Below are 22,508 nucleotides of genomic sequence, written 5' to 3'. Positions count from 1 at the left end.
TGAAGGGCAGTGGAGCTGCAGAAGTGTCTCGAGCACTTGTCCTAAGAAGAACACCTGAGAGAGCTGCATATATTTAGTTTCAAGAAGAAGAAGGTCAGGGGGGACCTCATCACTCTCTACAATTCCCTGAAAGGAGTTTGTGGTGAGATGGGGGCTGGTCTCTTCTGCTATGCCTGCAGTGAGAGGACCAGAGGAAAAGGTCTAAAGCTGAGACAGGGGAGATTCAGATTAGATATTAGAAAAAATTGCTCACCTTTAGGGAGGTCAGGCATTGGAATAAGTTGCCCAGGCAGGTGATAGGGTAGTGTTTAAGGGACATCTGGATCTGGCACTGGGTGAGATGGTTAGTGGTTTAAGGGTTAAAGTAGTGATACTGGGTTGACAGTTGGACAGTTGGACTGAATCATCTTAAAGCTGTCTTCTAATCTTGAAAGTTCTATGACTTTCAGCACTGCCATTCACAAGACTCTCACCGTTCCCCTGAGCTGTTGTTCTAGAGCAATGTATGGCAAATTCAGAGAAATACCATTTCTCCAATTAGGTGAGTCACATTGCTGCTATTTTTCCTCTGGAAGCCACAGGAATTAAAAGCATATATTTTAAAGAAATGGTGAGCTCTCCATGCCGTGAATGCCAATAAGAGACTGCCAGGGGAGCCATCCCTCACTGCAACCTGTTAGTGAGGCGGTTGCAGCACTGAGCAGCAAGCACAACCAGCTGGGATGTAGGGCTCCCTAGTCTAGGGAATGAGAGATAGGCTTAAGAATTAACCTTCTAATCTCATTTTTTTTTATAATGGAACCACCATCTGTGCCTTTTTTTGCATATTAATACTTCTATTTAATTTTCGGTTTGCATGTTTGCATTAGAAATCAGAATCAGACTGTTTCAGTCCTTCAGATACTTTTAACTAATAGATTTGAGAAAGCAGAGAAATGAATGTGAGAAGCCTAAATGAAATTAAATTGTTACTGACCTCCCTCTTCACTTTAGCACTTACAAGTTAATTTATGATTCAGAATGAAACCAGGAAGGAAGAACTTGGAGTTCTAATCTGAAGTCTGCTATTGAGTCATTCTTTGGCCTTTATCAGATGATTTTCTGCCTCAGCTTTGTGTCCAAGAGTCAGGAATACCTAGCAACAACACTGTAATGATTAATTAGGTTAGACCTGACCTTTCACTACTGGAGTCTATGGAAAACATCAGAAACCTTCAAATCGGCATTTAAATTTCTAAAGCATAAAATGCTACGTGATCTCAAAGTATTTATTTAATGAGTAATATCTACAATAGTATTTTACACAAAGCATCTTCCTCCTCTTATAAATTATTTTTCAAATATAAAATATACTATTTCTAGTGGAAATAAAGGTGTTTCTCGTGTCCTTGTACTGCAAAATAGAATCATGGAACGGTTTGGGTTGGAAGGGACCTTAAAGAGCATCTTGTTCCAACACCCTGCTGTGGGCAAGGACACCTTCCACTAGACCAGGCTGCTCAGAGCCCCATCCAGCCTGGCCTTGGACACTGCCAGGGATGGGGCAGCCACAGCTTCTCTGGGCAACCTGTGCCAGTGTCCTCTTAGTAAAGAATTTCTTCTTAATATCTAATCTAAATTTACCCTCCTTCAGCTTAAAGACATTTAAGAACAAATACTATTGCTGAAAGCAATTTTTTTTTTGTTCCTCACCTACAGCTAACACAACAGCAGCCTGATTTTTAATTCCATATTGAATTATTTTCCAGCCCTATGGGGTGTTCTGGGAGTTTCAAACTGTAACAATCAAAGAATTTGTTATTTATATACAGCCAAGCAAGTGGAATGGTATCAACATTGTGACAATCTCTCAGGAGTTTTTTGTGCATCATAATGAAACATCCATGACCTAACATCCTAATCTTTCTTTCTCTGAAACTAATAGAAACAGATGATCTGAATTATCACTGCAGTGTGGCTACACACGGACTTTTAACAATATTCTTGGTCAATGTGAATGTGTGTGCTTAAGCACTCAGTGGTTTTGTCATCACTTTCAATGGCAGCAGGGTAAAGCCCACGCTGTCAAACTGCTTTTGCTGCAACTTCACGCAGAAACTTCGGCAATACATGTAGATTTTCCAGCAGGAAGATTTGTTGCATGTTTGGTTATAGAAATTTCTGCACTGTACGATCTGGGTTCACCAGTCTAGCAGCAAGCATAACAATAAAGTGGAAATACAAGCTTTGTCAGTACCAGCATAGCTCTTACAGGTGTGGCAAAATTAAAAGAAGGGCAGAGTAAGGCTAGTAATTATTTTTAAAACACACAACTAGTATTTGCTTGATGATTTATTAGTTATTAAAGTTTTAAAATCTTTCTATGTTTATTCCAAAACTATGAGTTTAGGGCAAGTTTCAGGCAGCACTTCAGATTTAGCTCACACTCAGCTCTGCTCCTTTTAAAGTCAGTTTTCTGTTCAGTTCAGGGTTAAATTGTGCTATTCACTATGTGGCTTTCAGACAGCAATGAAAATCACAGTATCATAGAATGGCCTGGGTTGGGAGGGACCTTAAAGGTCATCTCAATCCAACCTTCCTGCCATGCAGAGGAACACCTTCCACTAGACCAGGATGCTCAGGGCTCCATCCAGCTGGTCCTTGAACACTTCCAGGGATGGGGCATCCACATCTTTTCTGGGCAACCTGTTAACATGTTCCAGTGCCTCACCACCCTCAGAGTAAAGAACTTCTTCCATATTATCTAACCTGAATTTCCCCTCTTTCAGTCTGAACCCATTCCCTCTTGTCCTTATCACTACAGTTCCTGATGAAAAGTCCCTCTCTGGCTTCCTTCAATACTGGAAGGCTGCTATGAGGTCTCCATGCAACCTTCTCTTCTGCAGGCTGAACAGTAAACAGGGATGTTGTAGACTTTTCTAGCACTGCTATTTTAAAACCTGTAATGGGCAATTTACAACTGCAGAGTAGGCTGTTTTGCCACCTAAGTCTGCTCCACTTACACTTGACATCCCTGTAGAAGTATTTACAAATATATACATTTTATCCTTTCCTGTCAGTTCTTGCTTGGTTTAACTTCTGGCTGGGGAGCTGTTCAAGACTCCATGGGCAGGATTTTCAGTGCAATGACAGACACCAGCTGCACTCTCCATGAGTGATCCAGCACAGCCCACTGCACGGCCTCTGCCCCTTTGTCCAGTGGAAGCAAAGATGCAATTTTTACAGACTCACTTTGTTCAATATTTCCTTTTCAGGTAAAAACAAGTCAAAACAGGAAGGCAAACTGTTATTTCAACAGACCAGAATTTTTAAATGGTCCTCATAATCCCAACTATTTGGTCATGCTACAGTATTTATCTGTTAATAATACATAAGTATTTATGACATTGTTGAACTTGCATGGAAAGGCATACAAGCTGAAAAATTTACTACATAAAGGCTATAATGCTGTTGAGAGACCCTAAAAATGTAATAAATAGCATTGAGCAAACACAGTTGCCTTTGTCAGACAGATGTTTAATCTTAACTTATGCTTAGAGGAGCAATGGGTTCAAAAGACCTATCAAGCTCACTAAACCAAGCTGACAGATTGATTATATTTTCTTGATAAATTCAAACCCTTTTCACTATTTAATCCATCACAAAGCCAACGTGTGTGCAAGTTCCTATGTTCTCCTTTTACCTCTCATTGAAGGTATCTGGGCATTATTTTAACCAGTTTTTCCACTAACATGCAAGCTCATGTGTGTGCCAGCTCCCTGCTGAATTTTGTGCATGTGTTGGAGTCCTTCTGGCTGAGGCTGTTTATGGCACACAGCACTTGCTCAGAGATACCAAGCCTTTGAATGTAAAAGAACATGGACATAGGAGAGGGAGGACAGGAAGGAGGTGTGCAAAGCCAGTTTGAAACTGATGATGAATCCCAGAGTAGATCTTCTCTCAGGAAGTGCAGACACCTGCCAGTTTGAACAGTGCATGAGCACTCCTGCTCATACTGGAGGGACAAGAATGACAAGCCTGCTCCAGGACTTCTAGCCTGACACTGCGTGAATGAGGCTTAATCAATCGAGAAGCTGGTCCTTATCAGCATTTGAGAGCCAGCTTTCTTGCTGTGTCCCAGGTCCATGACTCACCAGTGATGTTTAACTGGCAAATCAAACGTCAGCCCACTGGCTATGGAAGTTTGGAAGCAAGAAGAAATTTGTTTACATGTGAATTATCAGCATGGCTAAACAGAATGAGCTTAGAGAGCATTGGTGGCCTGAGATTTGGCTTGTTCCAGCCTGAGGCACTGCTTACTTTTAAAGGAAGAATCAAGAGGATAAATTAGTTCCAACTGCTTAGTTTCAGGGTTAGGATTACAGTTAACTCCTGCAGAAACCACTGAACAAATGGATTAGAGTTTTCTCACTGCCTATGAAACAAAGTTTAGGAGGGCTGTCAGAATGGGTCACCCAACTACATTAAGTCTTGAACTGATACAAGTATAGACCTTAAGTTAGGCTTGTAGGCAGGGGTTACATCACCAGCTTAAAAAAACCTGGTAAATACCAAAATCAGAAAGGGCACTGGATTAGGAGTCCACCTAGATTAGAAAGGGCATTTTATTTCCAGTTTCCTTACAGGGTGAAGAGTAAAGAAGAAGCAGCAGTGATCTCTGAGATGTTTGTGAGTCCACTAAATAGAGACAGAATGCTTAATTACCTTCAAATCTTTATCACAGGATGAGTTAGCCTACGCTAACTGCCCACTGTCCAGAATAAACCACGAAAAATCCGTTTGCAAAGAACAACCTCTGACCTTTCTGAAAGTGGATGTGGTCAGATGGTTGTGCAGTGATGCTGGCATACAGATGCCAGCTGGTCAAATTAGCCCCATCATGATGGTCCTGCACACAAGAAAACTGAGGGGCTTCTGTTGGGCCCACATTTTTCAGTACCTTCATCTACCTACAGAGCCTTTTTTGGCAGGCACATACCAGCTCATGTGCTCTGACCTACTTTGTTCAGCCTCTGTTACACTTCTGTCCTAGAAAAATGGGGTAGCACCAGTGGCTACAGATAAAAATGTGCCAAAATAACCTATGAGAGGTTGCTTTGTCTCCTCCCTTCCTCTCCCTTTCTTTCATGAGAACCCAGTGAAAGAGCAGGTACCTCTTTAATTGCCACAGCTTTTACCATCCAGCCAGCAAAGGCTAGGAAAGAAAACCTCTGCCTTAAACTTAAGCTACATCTAAGGGAGGAAAATTTTAGTCAAGGAACACCCAAAAAATGAAAAGTTTTCCCCACTCTTTCTAGGACTCACATTTACCAGTCAGTCAGGTTCTTGAATAAGGATTGTAGTAAAATCCAGATAAAATGTTCCCTTTAAAACTTAGATGTTTAAATAAGACAGAACAGTGCAAATGTATATTTTTGTAGTTTAAATGTATTTTGAAAGGAGAGCTAATGGAGAAGGATGATGTGAGCATTACCCAAATTGTCACATCTATGATTGAACGGGGGGAAGTTGGAAAAAATACTAAAGTTATCATCTACATTTCCATCTGAAATGTACAGATGTTCCATTTACAAAGAAATCTGAATTCTTTGAGGGTATAAAAACCCCCAGCTGTTTCATACAGCACAGAAATATATAACTTAAACCAGAAACGGAATGTGATACGACAAAAATCTGTCCCAAATGCAGTGTGAAACCCTGTGTGTGGAGAAGGAGAAGATGAGGAACGCTCATACTTTGAACAGTTGTAGGTAAGAACTAAAGTTCAGTGGTTGTTACAATTGCTACAACGAAAATTATATGCAGTCATTACTTCAAACTGTCATGACTCGATAAAAACTGATGGGCTGACTCTGCATCTTAATTTTAGCTGTTTAAATAGCCTAGTTTGAGGTCTTCTTTGAGATAAGATGCAGAAAATCTTGTTCATGGAAAAACCAGCGATGGTAATTTTAATAGAGGGAGCAGGAGTACCTCAGAAGTACTTATTTTCTAGTGATCTGCTCTCTAGGAAAACACTGCATGACTTCCTTCACTGAAGTAGAGGACTAGATATCAAAGAATTTGCTTGTATACATGAGTTGAACAATTAATTTTTTGTGTATTTTAATTTTTTTTTCATTTTAAGTCATACTTTTATTAGTTATAAACCAGAATGGGAAATAACACGAACACAATTTTAAGGGTGTCTAAAAGGTATTACAATCACTAATTAGGAGAATCTGTACCAGTTATTACTGGTGGATCTCTTGACAAATTAGTTCTGCTGCATTTAGAGCTTTTCACATACATTTCTTCAGGGAAAAAATTTGCAGGGTTTTGGTTGTTGTAGTGTTTCTGGGGTTTTGATTTTTATTTTTTTTAAAGGTTATTAATATCCTAAATACCTTTTAACATGATTGAAAAAAGTTTGGCTTCTAGATATAACTCCATATATATGTATATATATATATCTCTATCTCTTCCAAGGTTGTGCTTTGGTTTTGTTTTCCCTGCAATATTTTTTGATGTTGATAATGAAACTGTTAATTTGTGTTGCTCACAAAAAATAAATCCTCATCTAATCCAGAAAAATCTTTTCCCTTCCCAGTGTTCATGTCAAAAATAGTCTCTTATTCAACTTGCTGAATTATATTCCAGTAACAAGGAATGCCATTAGCAAAGTAGCATCAGAGATTTCATCCACTTCAGTTAATGAAGCTCATTGTTCAGAGCTGGACAGAAAACAGCTATTCCATCTTGTGAAAAATTGTGAAGTTTTAAAATTAAGGTGAAGCCAAGAACACTCAGTGCTGCTCACAAAGAGTCATTGACTGGTATTCCAAATACTAAAAAGCCCTTTTGGTAGGACATTTGTCCTGTCAATCAATCCTGAATGGAAATCTTTCACATTCAAGGACCGTGACTCAGTCAGCTTCTGGTGATTTTGAAAGTGTGGTTAAAAAATGTGGAGGGAAAAGGAAGAAAGGGAAATACTGCTCATGACTTGTTTTCACAAGATATTCCCAAAGGTAAGAAATCTTCCCAGTTAAGATGCTATCAAAATAGTAAATTAATTACAAAATTGTAAATGAATTACATAAAATGTATTCATATTGATATGCAAATCTAGTTTTCTACCATTAGTTTAAGTCTAAATGATTTATATGTTTTTTCTAAAGCAAATCAGAAAAGATGCCTTCATCATCTTGAACTTTGTTTATGGTCTACAAGTAAAAATGAAATCCATATAAAAAGAAGCAAATAAAGATTCAATTATTTTAATAAGCAGAATGGAAGCTTTGGCTACTTTAAAAGTAATTAAGTAAGGTAAAGAAAGGAGTAGCTTTTGAGTTGAAGCAAAATGATTCTGTACTTTCTTTACTGAAATTCTCAAAGAGAAGACGTAGTTAAAAAGACCTTGGCCTTTCAGTCTTCTAGTTATTAAAGAAAAAAAGAAAAGTATTAAACACTAAGAGACAGTTTAGGTCAATCTGGGTCATTCTTTGATTCTACAGTATACCAAAAAATTACTGGTTTTAATCTGAGTGTGCCTTTATGTGTACATTCCAGGATGTCACCTTTGTTCCAGAAATGTCTTTCCCTGGAGTTAACAGCTTTCTTCTTGTTTTTTAAGCCCTGGTTTACAGATACAATCACCTATCCCCCAAATATTGATAGATGCATCTGTCTCAGTCCTCACAGCAAGAATAAATCCCCCCTTTGCTGACCTTACAACATTACAAACTTGGTTATTGTGGTAGCTTTTACCCCATCAACACTATTGACTAGTAAGGCGTAGCCTCTGGAGCCAGGGATTTATGTAAACAAAATATGAGGTGATTTTATGGAATTTTTAAAGTTTAAAATGGTAAGCTTACCAATTTTTATTATTCAGTTGACCAGAAGGAAAATAAAAACATAAGAACTCGGGCAGATCAAAAGCCCCTCCAGTTCAGTAGCCTGTCTCTATCCCATGCCCAAAGAACGGAGCACTAAGGAAGAGCACAAGCACCACTGCTTCCAAAGAGTGTGCTCCCAAACTCCAGCAGGCTGTGGCTCAGGGACTCTGGGAGCTGGAGACAGTCTTGCATTTAATACCTGGTGATCTACTTCTCTTTTATGACTGTGACCATCACCCTCTGGACCCACACAGACTTCTAGGATACTGTAGCAAAGGCTCACTTAGCTTAACTGTGTCTTGGATATAGAAATCAGAAGAAATAACAGCTCCTGCCTGAATATATTGAGAGGGAAAGGAAAATTAGATCTGTCCTTGTTAATGGGACAGAAGTAATTAGGAAGCTCTGGGCTGGCTGGATCAAGCCATAGACACAGGATGAGATAGGGCTCAAATAGCTTAATTTTTCTTCCCTGCCTACAGGGAACTGCTTCCCACACACGAGCATCAAGCACGGTGCAATATTATCCGTATGCCAGGCAGGAGAACGCCCTGCAGAGGAACAGTATTCTCCTGGGTTTTTTTCCAGGGTGTGAGATGCCGTGCTTATGCATGTTCCACTTCACCTTAACCCAACTTATAGAAGGCCTCTCCTCGTGGTAAACAGTAAGAGTGGGTACTACTTACATGTCTGACTACACTAATCTACAAAATAATTCTCCTACTGCACTTGTTTTATGATCCTGTCTAGAAGCTATAATGGTCTCCTTCTTGAACCCTGTGAAACTAGAAAAACTTGCTATGCTTCCTGCTACAAATTGTAACATTAATATTTTATTATGCCTGTGAAAGCTACACATTAGCAGAAGCTACACAGAAGATGCTACAAGAACTCTGAAATAAACTTTGATTTTTACCTTCATTTTTAACTTTCCAGCCTGTAGGCTTGGTCTTCGCAGTAAGAGAAACTTTTGTGGGCTTTTGTTCTGAGGTAGCTCTTCTATCTTTGAATGACCACTGAAACAAACCTTTAGGGAAACAGGAAGGTTGGGAGACAGATTAATTGCATTTTTGCAGAAGTAGGCTGCTAGAAGCTGAGGTACAGAATGGAAAATGCTCTTTTGAGTATTCTGACAAAAAACAAGTCATGAGTAGTCATAACGGTCAGCCACTGAAAAATTGTAATTTTACTTTTCACTTCACCTCTTCCCCCTAAAATGGAGAAAGAAAACCATGTTTCAGGTTTCAAAGGACTTGAAAGTGTTGCAGAAACTCACTTATGTTAACATCATTTCTCTTGAACAGCTCAGATTTTCTCATTTCTATCTGAGGGCCCTGACCCTGACATGTTCTTTTCAGGCTTTACTGCAAGGTTAACTTCTCTTAGGTTGGCTTTTCTGAAGTGAAGTTGTTCTTAAAATTAAATAACACACAAATGGTTGAGAACAATCGTCTCAGTGACGGATGGTCTGTGCTAAGGGCAGAGTTGGTCATCGCTCCCTTGCAGAGCAGCCGGCCTGCATGGAAGGTGTTTCATACATGTGCATTTCTGTTAAAATGGGTCACGCTCTTGTGGTCTCTTGATATTGTTCCTTTCCCTGATTGACTTTGCCTGTGTTGCTACTACTGAGCTGACATACCCGGTTTTACATCAAGCTTCATGAACACACGAACAATTTACATATGTGTGTGTGCATATGTATCTGCATGTATCTTCACTCACACATGAACGCACTGAAGCAAGTTTAGGGGAAGTCCTGGGGAAGAGAAACCCGAGCACAAATAGGAGTGGAATTCAGGTCCTACTTATGTAAAGGAGGTATGAATACTGCCAGATCCTCCTCACACCAACAGGTCCCCAGGAACACTCTCTTTGGCTATTAAACGTTTCAGCTTTGCATTCTACCCTATTCCTCAGTGCTCATAATTCAGCATAATCCCTGACACACTATAAAAATATACATCTTTGGATCAGTGAATCAGCCTGTTCATTTGCATGGATTGCTCACAAAGTGTGGTGAGAGCAGAGAGGAATGCCCTGACAAGTGTTTGTAGGGTCATACCCTTTGGTTATGGGCATGGCTTTGCTTCTGGGGAAATTTCCCTGCAGCAATATGAGGAGCTATGCCAGTGGAAACACTGCTGGCTCAGGATAGCTTTATAGAAACCAGCAAACAATGCTGCTTGAAATAAATAAAACAAAGAGAAGTAGCCTACCCTTCAGGCCAGGGATAAAAGGTTGCATTTGGAGGTTCACAGACTTATTTATATTATTATTATTAGGAGCAGCTACTGGGCTTCTTCACAGACTTTTGCAGCATGGACTGGGCTTTTCATCAACCCAGTCTCCCAGGCTGTAGACTCAAAGAGTTGAAGAACTGGCTCTGCTTCTGGGCTTGACCAAGATGCATCCCCTGTTCTCACCTGAAAACACACTACATGGGTAAAACTGGTCAAGAATGAGGCAGCACAGCTTTAGTGGATGCTTTGATTTGGATGTTAAAGCGGTAGAGGAATAGAGGCTATGAAGGAGTGTGCTTAGGATATATACTACCCTTACAACAGAAACTTCTGCAGTAAATGAGCACCACGATTATGTAGAAAAAGAGCACAAACGAATATAAAGACGACTCTCACCACCACTCCCCCACACAAGTAACTGCACTGTGTTTAGCCAATAGGGTCTAGCACTTACAATGTGTTACAAACTGGCAAAGCCAGCAATCCAGAACAAACTAACACTTTGCAGCAAAGCTTATCTCACTAACAACCAGGTCACAGGACTTGTAACTGCAGCACTGTGTGCAGGGATGCCCTATGACACTTCTATTTTGATAACTTTCTGTACACAGCCTTCAGCAGGGTCCTACTTCCCGTAATATTCCAGTTTGGACCAACTACAGCAACACATTTAAAATGCCATATACCAAATTTGCCCCTGCCTTCATTCTTTCTTCCTGTATCTTAGGAAAAAAACCCCAAAACCTACAATAATTGGCAAACTTACAGCTCACCTCAGCAAAGTAGTGATTTCAGTACAAAAAATTGAGAATGACTGTGGACATTTTGCTATATTTAGTTCCAGAAGTAGCTTTGTTACAAGTTCTTTCTTCCTCATAAAATGGCATTTCAAGATTTTGTCTACACTTCATTAGCTTTTTAAGGTCATACATTTCACTTCCCAGTCAGGATCCCACCTAAGATAGATTTTTCCAGCATGTTACTGGATACCAGGACAAAGGAGTTAATATCTGCATCCTCATTCAGGATATGGGAAAAAGGAGGACAAGTCATGTTTCTGAGACTCTAGTTTTCTTCCAGAATATTTTTTTCATGCCTACCAGATACAGGCAAATCTAAAGGATGAAAAACAAATAGATGAGAACAAATGAGAGGCTGGTTGTCTCTGAGGGCAATGGCATGGAAACGGGAGGATGGCATCCCATGTACCATCTTGCCCTGTTGCTCAGGGTGTGAATGATCCTGAGCTCGTGCCTCCAAACTTCTGTTTCAGAAACAGAAAAACCAGCAGGAGTAACCATCATGTCTTGACAACTTTGCAAAGCTGAGGTGGAGACTCTGCACCAGGTAAGGGCCTCAGACTGTGTGGGACACACCATCCTGGGTTGTGGGAGGCAGGTAAGTCATTGCTAGAAGTGCTTATGTGTGTGTTGGCACAGATGGTGGGGAAATAGTTGCTGTGCCAAGGGCTACTCCCTCCCTTTAGGAGCTGCCTGTCCCGAGAGCTCCCAGGACCACGGAGTGCTTTGATGAGAATCTAACATTTGCAGTGCAATTTAAGTTTTAAGCTATTCCTTGCACTTGTTTCAAGTATGAGATCATCTTTGCTGAATACAGTCATCTCCAAATAGCACAATGCACTTCCGAAAAGGCTTGTTAGAACTTTATACAATAGCATTATTATTTCCCTCTCTCTATTTTAAATACCTCCTCATGCATTCCACAGTCACGCTTGCCTTTCTCATCACCACACCATATTCATGATTCACAGTCATCCTGTGATCAACTGGTGCATGCAGTTACTTTCAACTTCTCTGTTATTTTCAACTGAGGAATGTGCAGTCTGCAGCAGAGGCTTGTATTACAACTAGATAATAGCTGACAATATTTTGATTTTCTCCCCCGTTTCTCGTACTCCTCAAAGTCATCTGGTTATTGCAGTCTGAAATGAGATGTAATTAGTGTACTGATTAAGACTTGATCCTCCACTTACCAGCATAACAATCAACTGTCCATTTTCAGTGCATTTTACAATCAAGTTCAACCCTTTAACATGCATTTTTCAGAGTGCAAGGCTAGTTTTTCAAAGTCAGCTCTCTGGAGAGTCTGGTTATCACTGCTCTGATAGAAGCCAGCTCTTTTGCATCAATAAATACAGGCAGTACCTAAACAAAAAATGAGAGATGATGTTCTGTCATAGGAGTCTTCTGAACATGTACAAGTTGCTTTCTGTAATAGTGACTACAATACTCATTTCTGAGTTTATACCTACTAGAACAGGTTCTGCTGAATTTCCTGACAGACAAAACAGAAGAACCATGTACTTAAAAATTACTTAAAACTACTGCATTTGCATTGGTAGGTATGTCATTCAAAACCTGAGAGGTTTCTGCCACATCTTTAGGGAATTCTCATGCTCTCAGCAAAGCACACAAGAGGAAGTGTTCATCCATGAACTGAGATCCCAGTTTTAAACTCTAATTCATGATTATCTTCTCTTCTATCCTGCAGTAAAGACTATTAACAACTTGACAGCAGCATGAAGTGCCTGCGTCACAAACAATAGTGTCTATGAATATTCAGGCTAGATCTAATGCTTATGATATGGTCAAACTAATTTAATAATAAGACACTAATTCTGTGTATAAACATCTGCAGTGTGTTTGGATTTCAGAGAGATAATAGTACAGATTTTATGTTCAGTAGGGACCCCTGGTGTTTAAGGCAGTCGTAACAAGGAGCAACATTCCCAGCAGAGAATGAACCCTTTACTTGAGAATCAGGTGCCTTTTTGTGTCCACACCTATTGAAGATTCCTCCTCAGAGGTTAAGGAACAACACGTAGGTGTATTATTAAGCTCAATTATAACTGTCTCATGGATATGCCTTAGTCTTTTAAATGTTCACACAGCAAGCCCCATACTCGTACAGGGCTGAAGTTGGTTACAAAGCACATTTCACAGCCTGGCCAGGCTGCTGAAGCTCATCTGCAAGAAAATTTTGCTCAGGCCTTGCCAATCTCCTGACACATAAGGTTCTCTGCATTCTTGCAGGATCCCGTGATGTTCTTGTCTTTCACAGGGGAAGCTGCTGCGAGCCAATACCGCTTGAAAATCAGCCATGAAATACAATGTAACTGCTGGTGTAATGCACAGACCTGAAGCTCTCCATTCCTTCCTTCTGATCAACTTCATCAAAATTACTGGTAAGGCTTTAACAAAAAATGAATTAATCAACTTCTACATCAAATTGTTTTAAATTAACTGCTGTGAACCACACTCCACTTTCAGAGAGGCCCCACATCTACAATGCAGAATGTTACAAAACGTCCTACATGTACTTAAAATATAATTTTTGTTGCAGAAAGTGATTGCTGAGAATTATGTTTTGTCCTGGAGTCTTCTGTTTGGAGCCTCTTTCACCCTGACCTCTGATCCAGCGCAGATCTCTGTTCTGTTCCTCTCCCTATCCCAAGCATCTTCCTTGATTTTATCTCTTGGTTTAGAGGTCTTGATTCTGCAGACTGTGTGGGGTATTCTGCCTTTTTCAGATGAACTTGATTTTATGTCTACTCCTGTTAGGACATTTGCCTCTGGCATTCCTAGAAATAACTCATATTCTTGCAGTTCCTAACAGTGTTCTCCTCTTCTTGAATTGACAGGGCATTTGTAGACCTCTTTACATGGAACTAAGTTGTTTTGTTCTGTACAGCATGCTAGGGAACTATCAGGAGGATGTTTGCAGAGTCATCATATCCTTCTAACATAGATTTGAGGAATATTATAAGAGGGGAATATGTAGTAATATGTCCTTATTCTACAAGCCAGCACAGAGGATTGTTAACAAACTGAAATCTATTTCTGGAAGAATTTAAGTTAAGTATTATCATCTAACTTCACAAACAAATATTTCACATATTTAATGTACCCTTCCAGTATCTAAAGGGACATATCTAAGGAAGCCAGAGAGGGATTCTTCGCAAGGAACTGTAGTGACAGGACAAGGGGTTATGGGTTCAAACTGAAAGAGGGGAAATTTAGGTTAGATATATGGAAGAAATTCTGCGTGGGTGGTGAGGCACTGTCACAGACTGTCCAGAGAAGCTGTGGCTGCCTCGTCCCTGGCACTGTTCAAGGCCAGGTGGGACAGGGCTTTGAGCAAGCTGGTCTAGTGGAAGGTGTCCCTGCCCACGGCAGGGGGTGGGTATTGGGCAGTCTGGAAGGTCACTTCCAACCCAGGCCAATCTGTGATTCTAATACTACGTACCAGCTGTGTAACACTACAAATAGCATGCTATAGAGAATACACTAGTCCAATACTCCGGGGGAAAAAACACCCAAAGCACCTAATTCTAATATTTTCCGTTTACCTCCTTACTTTTTTCCCCACGCTTCCCAAGAAGCAGGTCCCAGTTAGGGACAGTCAGGCACTGCTGCACGGCTTGCTGTCCGTAGCAGCAGGACAGGGAGCACAGGCACCAGCCGTTCGCAGGCTGCTTTAACTCCGCCGGGCAGGGGGAGGGCGGTCGGTGCTTTGCCGAGGCCCCGCCCGGAGGGCGCGGCGGCAGCGCGGGCGGTGCGGGGCGGGCGGCGGAGCGGAGCGGAGGCGGCAGTCGCGCCATGCACTCCCTCGCCCAGGAGATCCGCAGCTTCTCCAGGGCCAACCTGCGCAAGCAGCGCACCCGCGTGACGACGCTGACCGGCCGCAGGATCATCGAGACGTGGCGCGGCGCCTGCCTGCAGGTGGAGGAGGAGGAGGCGGAGGCGGCGCCGGGCGGCGGCTTCGTGCAGGACCTGAGCGCCGACCTGCAGGTCGGCGTGGTGAAGCCCTGGCTGCTGCTGGGTGAGTGGGGCTGGGGGCGGCGGGCCCCGGGGCCGCCGGCCGGGCGGGGGCTCAGCGCAGCAACCGGCCCGATGTCCTTTCTCCGCAGGGTCGCAGGATGCTGCTCACGACCTGGAGACGATGAGAAAGCACAAGGTAAATTTACGCGGACGTACAAACGCATCTCGCGCCTTGCGCGCAGCGAGTGTCTCTTAAGTTAAAAATTCTAAAATATTCTCTAGCAACTCTGAGAAAAACTGTGTTCCATTCGCACTGTCAAAAGGCTACTCCATTTGCAGATGGACGAGTGCCTGTGAGCTTCACGAGAAGTTGAAATGCTGTCACAGAATCTCAGAATCTTGCAAGGGACCTCTGTAGATCATGCAGTCCAACCCCTCTGCCAAGGCAGGGTCACCTAGAGCAGGTGACACAGGAACGCGTCCAGGCGGGTTTGGAATGTCTCCAGAAAGGGAGACTCCACACCCTCCCTGGGCAGCTTGTTCGCTACCCACAATGGAAAGGAGTTCTTCCTCAAGTTGAGGTGGAACTTCTTGTGTTTTAGTTTATGGCCATTGCTCCTTATCCTTGCTGGGCACCACTGAAAAGAGTCTTGCTCTGCTGCAAAAGTGATGATTGTTTAGAGCTGTTAATGGAAGAGATTCCTGCATTGCTATGTGTGTTTACATTTCAGACACTAAGCAGCACCATCCCTCCTTGCCTTATGGGTATTGATGAAACTAGAAAAACAAAACAGCTCAAAGTCTGTCCCAAACTTTAGTCTTTTTACTCTTCTTTGTTACAGTAATGGGGTGATAAGGCCTCCGGACAGTGGTGCTTCTGCAGGACAGGGAGTGCACCAGGCTGGGATCTGGTGCTATCTAAATGTCACTTCACTGTAAGTTAAAAACCCCACAAAGTGGCTGTAGCCTGGACAAAGCAGAGATGGCAGGAGGCCAGAAGTGGTCTTGCCTGCCAAAGGCAGGTATACTTTAATCTGAAATTCTTCTGCTCCTGTAAATGGTTCCAGTAACTCACCAGAAGGATAATTAAACTGATGGGTTAGGGCAGGCTTGAAATTTAGGGGATTGTTGGGTGGCCTGTGCTCTTGTTCCTATTGCTTCCTCTTTTATTTTCCACCTACATGCTGACATTTCCCTTTTCTGTTGAAAATCCATGTTTTAGTCTTTGTTTGTTTGAGCACTGATTTTTCATTTCCTCTCAGAAAAACCCTGAAATTTCTCACAGTGTGTTTTATCACACATTGAAACTTTGCTGGGAGAAAACCACACCGTAGACAGCATATGTATGTAAAACTGAACATTACAGTCTGTGTATACCTAAAGAATAATTAACCTCTGCTACTGATAACCTCTGCTTGCTGTCTTCAGAAAATGCCCTTTTCATTTTTTTCCTTTTATTTTTTTTTTTACTTAGGTTACTCACATTCTAAATGTGGCATATGGAGTCCAAAATGCCTTCCTCAATGATTTCATATACAAGACCATTTCTATTCTGGACCTCCCAGAAACTGATATTACTTCCTACTTCCCTGAATGTTTTGAGTTTATTGAGAAAGCCAAGATCCAGGTATGGTATATCAATAATTAATGTTAGTCAGTTACCCTGTTTACATTATTTATTACACTATTTAAGAACTAAAGCAGCTTCTTTTGTCAAAAGAAAATATGCTACCAAATGAATAGCTTCACCATTGCCTTTTAAAATTTTAAATAGAGAATCCAGGCAGTTCCTGAGCATTCCTAGAAACATGACACTGCTGTTAATCTCCATTCCTTCCAACAATGTTTTTTCAGAATGACTGTCTTGAGTTTTAGAGAAATGCTTCTTTAATGTAGATGTACCAGTGGCTGACTTTAGATAAAGAAATCCTATCCTAAGTCACTACCCCTGACAGAGGGAAAAGGAGGAAATTTACTCATCTGTTGGGGATCAATAGATAAGTAATCAACTTTGGATTAGAAACAAGCCTAGCAGGGCTTTTACAGATCTGTGTGGTTTGTCATCAGCTGTTCACCATCCTTGAACTTTTCACTGTAGAATCATAGAATAGTTTGTGGTGGAAGTGACCTTAAAGATCATGTCATTCCAACCCCTGCCATAGGCAGGGACACCTCCCACTAGACCAGGTTCTCCAAGAAGATGCCACACACTGAGCTATGATGTGGGTATGTACCAAGGATGTCAGAGAATGTGTTAGTAGTCTTGGAGCCAATAACTGATTTAACTGCTCCCAAAATCCTGAAAAAGATGTGACATGGGAAGTGGGCTGAAGGGACTCCTTCTGGGGTTGCTTGACAGAATTGTCTGTAACCAGGAGCATCCCTGACTCACAGCTCTTAAATTCAGGCTTATTGTGTAATTTACAACAAACATTGCTTTGGTATGAAAACTATGACTTGACAACCAAACCTTATTGTGTGTTATTCCACCAAATCTACCAAATTCATTATTCATGTAGGGTGGGATAAAAGAAGATAATCTTGTCCCAGCTTTCTTTGTGTTGCAGTGTTCTTTCCTTCTCTCATTTATCATTTATGAGCTATGTGATACACATTGTCAGTTAATGACCTTTTCAGGGTATCTAGTTACGGTTTCCACTTCATTTCTAAATGGGAGTTGCCATTCATAACTGCACAGTTTTGCTTTCTGCCTCTGGTGTTTGTGTCCTGGTTACTATTTTGTAAGCTAAGAAGTTTTCAGGAAAACTTTTACAGCGACATTAACAGTTTTCTAATGGGAGAGGTGGGTGACAGAGCAGGTAATTGGTGGAATAGTTATTCCCCAGGATCAGTTCACAAAGCAGGTGATAGTGGTATGCAGAGACAGATCTCTGGGTGGCTTGAATCACTTTATTTACTTTGTCAAAATAGGGTTAAAAGAGCTTATGATAAAGTGTGTTGTGAAGTGCTCTTCTGTTCAAGCAATCACAGAGATACCAGTGCTTCATCTCTTAATCTGAGGGAAGGAGAGATGTTCACTGGTGAGAGAGTGTGATACGTGAGAAATATAATTAGAACGTGATTAACTCAATGAGAGAGTATGAGAGCACTTGAATTTGAGGATGCAAGGGAAGCCTGCCCTGTTCCTCAAGTCACTGCCAGCTGGTGCTCGTAACTGGATCAACTTTTCGAAAACTGTAATGGCTCAAGTCTGTCAACACCACGGTACAAACTCTGATACTGATCAGAGCTCACCTTTTCTTCTAAGCTCCAAATTGGCAGGCAGGTTTTCCATGACATGTTAGGTGACACAGGTCAGGCCATACTGCTATGAATGAGGGATACTCTTTTATGTTTGCATTTAGTATCTAATAATAAAACCTCTAAAATCTTGTGTTTCCAAGGAGGAAATCTCTGTTTATTTATGAACATCTCTCCTTACTGCTCCTTTTGTCATTCCTAACGAAAAAGACTTGGTTCCACTGCAAAGTAGAATGGATCCATCCATAACTAACTACATTAGCTTAAAGCTTTATGCTTCTTTTTAATTTCTTTCCTTGGTGAGGCTTTTTGCCCACTGTGCATAATTATTGTATAATGATTTTGTTTCCCTCTCTATAAAAGATTAAACCCAACTTGGTCTTGTGTCTTTAAAAGATGTTCTTGCAAGCCCATGGACCATTTCTTGGTAGGCAAAGGTTACACTATCGGGGTCAGAGCAAGGAGTTGCTGGTAAATAAAGATGAATTTCCTATCTGCAATCTGTTTCTCACTTCATATTCATAGCTAACACAAAACGAGTCAAGAATGACATGTCAAATTAATCTTTGTATGAATTGTAAACAATGGGGTTTAAAAAGGAAAGATAAAAGTTCTCAGTGTTAAATTTGGTTTAATGTTATTGCCCATTTTCAGTCATGTTCAGGCATTTTCAGGATCCATGGATATCACTAAATAATTTTTGACAATGTAAAACAGAACAGTTATTAAAAAATCCAAATCAAACTTATATGTGAAAGTTGAAAACAAAGCATGAACTGTACAAAGTGAAAAAACCAAGGGTGACTTCCAGTGTGTATTATTTACTCTCAGTGCCACTGCTGAATATTGATCTCGATTATGGTACGTTATGTCTGAAATAACTCCCCTTAAATCAGTAAAAACTGCTCCACATTTACCATAGATAACCTTCAGCAATTGATTCATTAGCAGTGGCATAATTTTTAGTGTCATTATTCTGGATTTACAGGTCACCACTGACACTTCCTCAGGTAGTTGAAGAATGTGGACAGGTCTGCTTCCCACTCTGCCATAGTCTGTGTGATGAGGAATCACAGCCCTATGACTGTGAGAAAGGGAATGAAGAGTGCAATTTGCAGCAGGCAGAGCACAGGGAATGTGATTTTCATTGCAAGAAAGGATGATACTGTGATTCATTGTGCTGGGATGCAGGGGCTCAGACTCAGTTCCTAGCTCTGCCATAATCTTGTTGTGCAAGTCATAATTCTAGTCTCAGCTTGGCATTTCTCCAACATGAATAATAATACTAAATTTCCTGCTTTGTCTTGTTACTGAAACTGGGAAATTTCTGGAGCAGGAGCCATTTTCTGCTCTTGTGTGCTTATTAATAGACCAGATAATTGCAGCTCCCAATTCTGTAGCATAAACCATTGAGCTCCTGGAAAGGAACCCTGGTGCTTTTTGTCACTGGTCTTTTTGTCACTGGCTAAAATGCCCCTGAAATAATTTGTGCCTGTTAAGGGCAGACAGAGCAGGCTGTTTATATCTAGAATGGATATGCTTGGTCTCAAGTATCTGAGCAAATCATGTCGTGTTTCAGTATCTTCATTCAGAATATGGAGGTGCTGTGGCTTTGGTGGTTTGTTTTTGTGTCACAGTGGCATTTGGCAGACACTTTGGAGCCTTTTCCAGGGCATAATCTGATATACAAACATGACAATATTATGAAGCCTGGACCTTGCAAATATTACCTGAGCCACACTAGATTGTCTAGTTGTCCGTGGGTTAATTCGTGCTCGTTACTTCTTAACAAAATTTACAGTGCCTTTATAGAGCCATTCAGGTGACTCAGAGGTTGTGTGGGAAATGTTTAAATAGAATAAAAACCATTAATTTTACACATAGTTCAGGATAAGCCTGAATTCAAGCCTCAGGAGAAGCATTTGTGAATTTATGGGAGGTTCAGTAGTTTTGGATTTTGCACCTTGGCCCCGGTAAGGGACCTTAGTTGGACCAGCTGTCCCAGCCTCTGCAGTTGTACCAGCAGGGTGATGGGGAGGGAGATCTGTTGCAAATCACACGATATCTGTTCTGATTTTTCTGTTCCTACGCATGATCAAGCTTACCCAGAATCGTCTCTCAGGAACTCCAGAGGACACAAGAAGCTGTGACTGGAACTACAAGACATTCCAAAATCTGCCTCTGTGCCCAGCTGTTTGTTGCCTTGCTATGTTTTTAACCTTTAGCAAGATACTGTCAAGTTCCTTTCCATATCGCAAATAAAATCCCTTTTAAAATTGGCACCCAATTAGATCAGATATCTTACTATCCCGGGAGTCTGTGATTTGGTTTTTACATGAAGGGGCTCCTGTAAGGACTCAGGGAAAAGGACAGAGGAATATTTTTTATTTTTAAGGCATGAATTAAATTTGAAGTACTTAGTAATTATAAAGTGGCTTTGGTTAGAGTAATACTAATTTTGGGCTTATATATCTGTGTTTGCACTTACTTGTGTACTTATTTATGTTTATGTGTATAAATATTTTGCTTTGAGCCCAGCAAGGAGCTCTCAGTAAGTCTTAATAGATTTTTATATAAAGTTGCTACATACTTGTTTTTATCTGCCTTGTGAATATCCCAACTTCTGTTTAATTTCTCTTCTGAAGGATGGCGTGGTGCTGGTCCACTGTAATGCAGGAGTCTCCCGTGCAGCAGCTGTAGTCATTGGTTTTCTAATGAATTCAGAAAGACTGAGTTTTGCCAGAGCCTTTTCAGTGGTGAAAAATGCGAGGCCCGTGGCTTGTCCAAATCCTGGCTTCATGGAGCAGCTTCACAAGTACCAAGAACAGATTGTAAAAGAAAATGGAAGCATAAATGATCATGACTGATCAAAAGGGAGAAGGGAAGCAGTCTGTTTTGACTATACAGGAACAGATGTTGGATGTCCTTTAATCTATCATTTTGCAATCCCCTTTTCACTTGTGCATTTTCGAGTCATTACATATTTTTTCTTACGTTCCTTTGACCCTGTTTCTTTCAGCATGTCATCTATAGGCCAGATGATATTCCACTGACTTCAGAGAAGTTTTGCCCAAGAACAAGCTCTTCCTAGAGTGCTAAGAGAAAGATAAAGTTCAATTTTCCTTGAAATAGTAAAAAAATACAGAATGATGGCAGGTTTTTTATGATACATCAGAAAATGCAGGCAATAGAGAAAGATAATAAAATAACTGAAATAAGTCGCCCTGTTTACTTTCCAAATGTACGCATTCTATTCGGTTGTAAAATCTAGATAATAAAATGTTCATATAATGAAGTACCTTGATATTGGATTTTAAATTTATATTGCAAGTAAAGAGGATTTTATTGATTTTTGTGGGCTAGCCAGCCATTAAATTTTTTTGGAAATTAGAACAGATGGTCTTTTGAGGATGCTTAAAATGTGTAGGATGCTTTCATGCTTCATGTCTTTCTACCGTTTCTCATCAAGTAGTGATTTGAAGTGCACTAACGTGATGTTTCCAAAGAGCTGGAACCAGCAGAGGTTTTTTTTTGTTAATCACTTTGGTGGATATATGAAAAATGTTGTTGATAACAACCTGTCTGCTCACTGCTATTTCCTTTCCTTCACATTCAGTCCACTTTTTGTTCCCTCACTCCATTCCACACCATGTCTAAAGAACGGACATCATAGGATAGGTAACTTAGACATCTCAGGCTGGAATTACTGTCTTAAGATGGCATGTTCACACACACAAAAAAAAATCTGTGAAAGATTTTAATAGTATTTTTTGTGGCCTTCACACCAGTTCTTAATGGTTTGATATATTATTATGCAGTAAAATAAAAAGAACACCGTGTTTGGATAAATTGTGTGCTGAAGTGACTCGAAATGTTTGGTTTCAAGATTGATGTTCTTGGTACCAATAGTCCAAACTTCTGCGTGCTGCTGTGTTTGAACCACACCGTGATTGCTCATGCTCAAGAGTGTAGTGCCAGGGCAAGAGGGAACGGATCCAAACTGACAGAAAGTGAGTTTGGATCAAGGAAGAAGTTCTCTGAGGGTGGCCTTCCCCGAGGTGAGGTCCTGACACGGGTGTCCCAGAGAAGCTGGGGCTGCCCCATCCTGGAAGTGTTCAAGGCCGGGCTGGACGGGGCTCGGAGCAACTTGGGCTAGTGGAAGGTGTTCCTGCACACGGCAGGAGGGTGGAAGATCATGGTCCCTTCCAACCCGAACCATTCCATGACTCTGTGCTGAACGCTAATGCGCTAGGTTTAGGCAACCCCTCTGCATCTGATCGCTGTCCCTCGGTCACCGTTCCCGTGTCGGTGAGGGAAGGGTGGCAGCGCTGTAGCCCGGGCAGTGA

The 22,508-nt window shown here is 41.1% G+C and overlaps 1 protein-coding gene and 1 long non-coding RNA gene across 3 annotated transcripts; both read left to right on the top strand.

Annotated features, from left to right (window-relative positions):
* Positions 1-161: 161 nt before the first annotated feature.
* Positions 162-14,584, top strand: LOC126652525 (uncharacterized). Of its 2 annotated transcripts, none has more exons than XR_007631999.1 (3): positions 162-541; positions 11,394-11,467; positions 13,202-14,584. It is a non-coding gene; the product is annotated as an uncharacterized LOC126652525 (long non-coding RNA). The 2 variants fall into 2 exon arrangements; XR_007631998.1 differs by lacking the exon at positions 162-541 and adding an exon at positions 6,920-7,010.
* A 155-nt stretch (positions 14,585-14,739) lies between these two features.
* Positions 14,740-22,011, top strand: DUSP19 (dual specificity phosphatase 19). The gene is made up of 4 exons (XM_050339301.1): positions 14,740-14,962; positions 15,051-15,097; positions 16,376-16,528; positions 20,808-22,011. Exons 1-4 carry the CDS (start codon positions 14,740-14,742, stop codon positions 21,027-21,029), a joined length of 645 nt encoding a protein of 214 aa, XP_050195258.1. The 3' UTR covers positions 21,030-22,011.
* Positions 22,012-22,508: the final 497 nt, after the last annotated feature.

Source organism: Myiozetetes cayanensis, unplaced genomic scaffold, assembly GCF_022539395.1.
Source record: "Myiozetetes cayanensis isolate MyiCay16 unplaced genomic scaffold, myiCay2020 scf9, whole genome shotgun sequence".
Taxonomy (NCBI): domain Eukaryota; kingdom Metazoa; phylum Chordata; class Aves; order Passeriformes; family Tyrannidae; genus Myiozetetes; species Myiozetetes cayanensis.
This window is presented reverse-complemented; position numbering and strand designations above follow the sequence as displayed.

Excerpts from the sequence above, each read along its gene's own strand:
- DUSP19 (XM_050339301.1), top strand. The coding sequence starts at position 14,740 with ATGCACTCCCTCGCCCAGGAGATCCGCAGCTTCTCCAGGGCCAACCTG. Across the intron at positions 14,963-15,050 it reads GAAGCCCTGGCTGCTGCTGG|GGTCGCAGGATGCTGCTCAC; the intron begins GTGAGTGGGGCT and ends CTTTCTCCGCAG. Across the intron at positions 16,529-20,807 it reads TTGAGAAAGCCAAGATCCAG|GATGGCGTGGTGCTGGTCCA; the intron begins GTATGGTATATC and ends TCTCTTCTGAAG.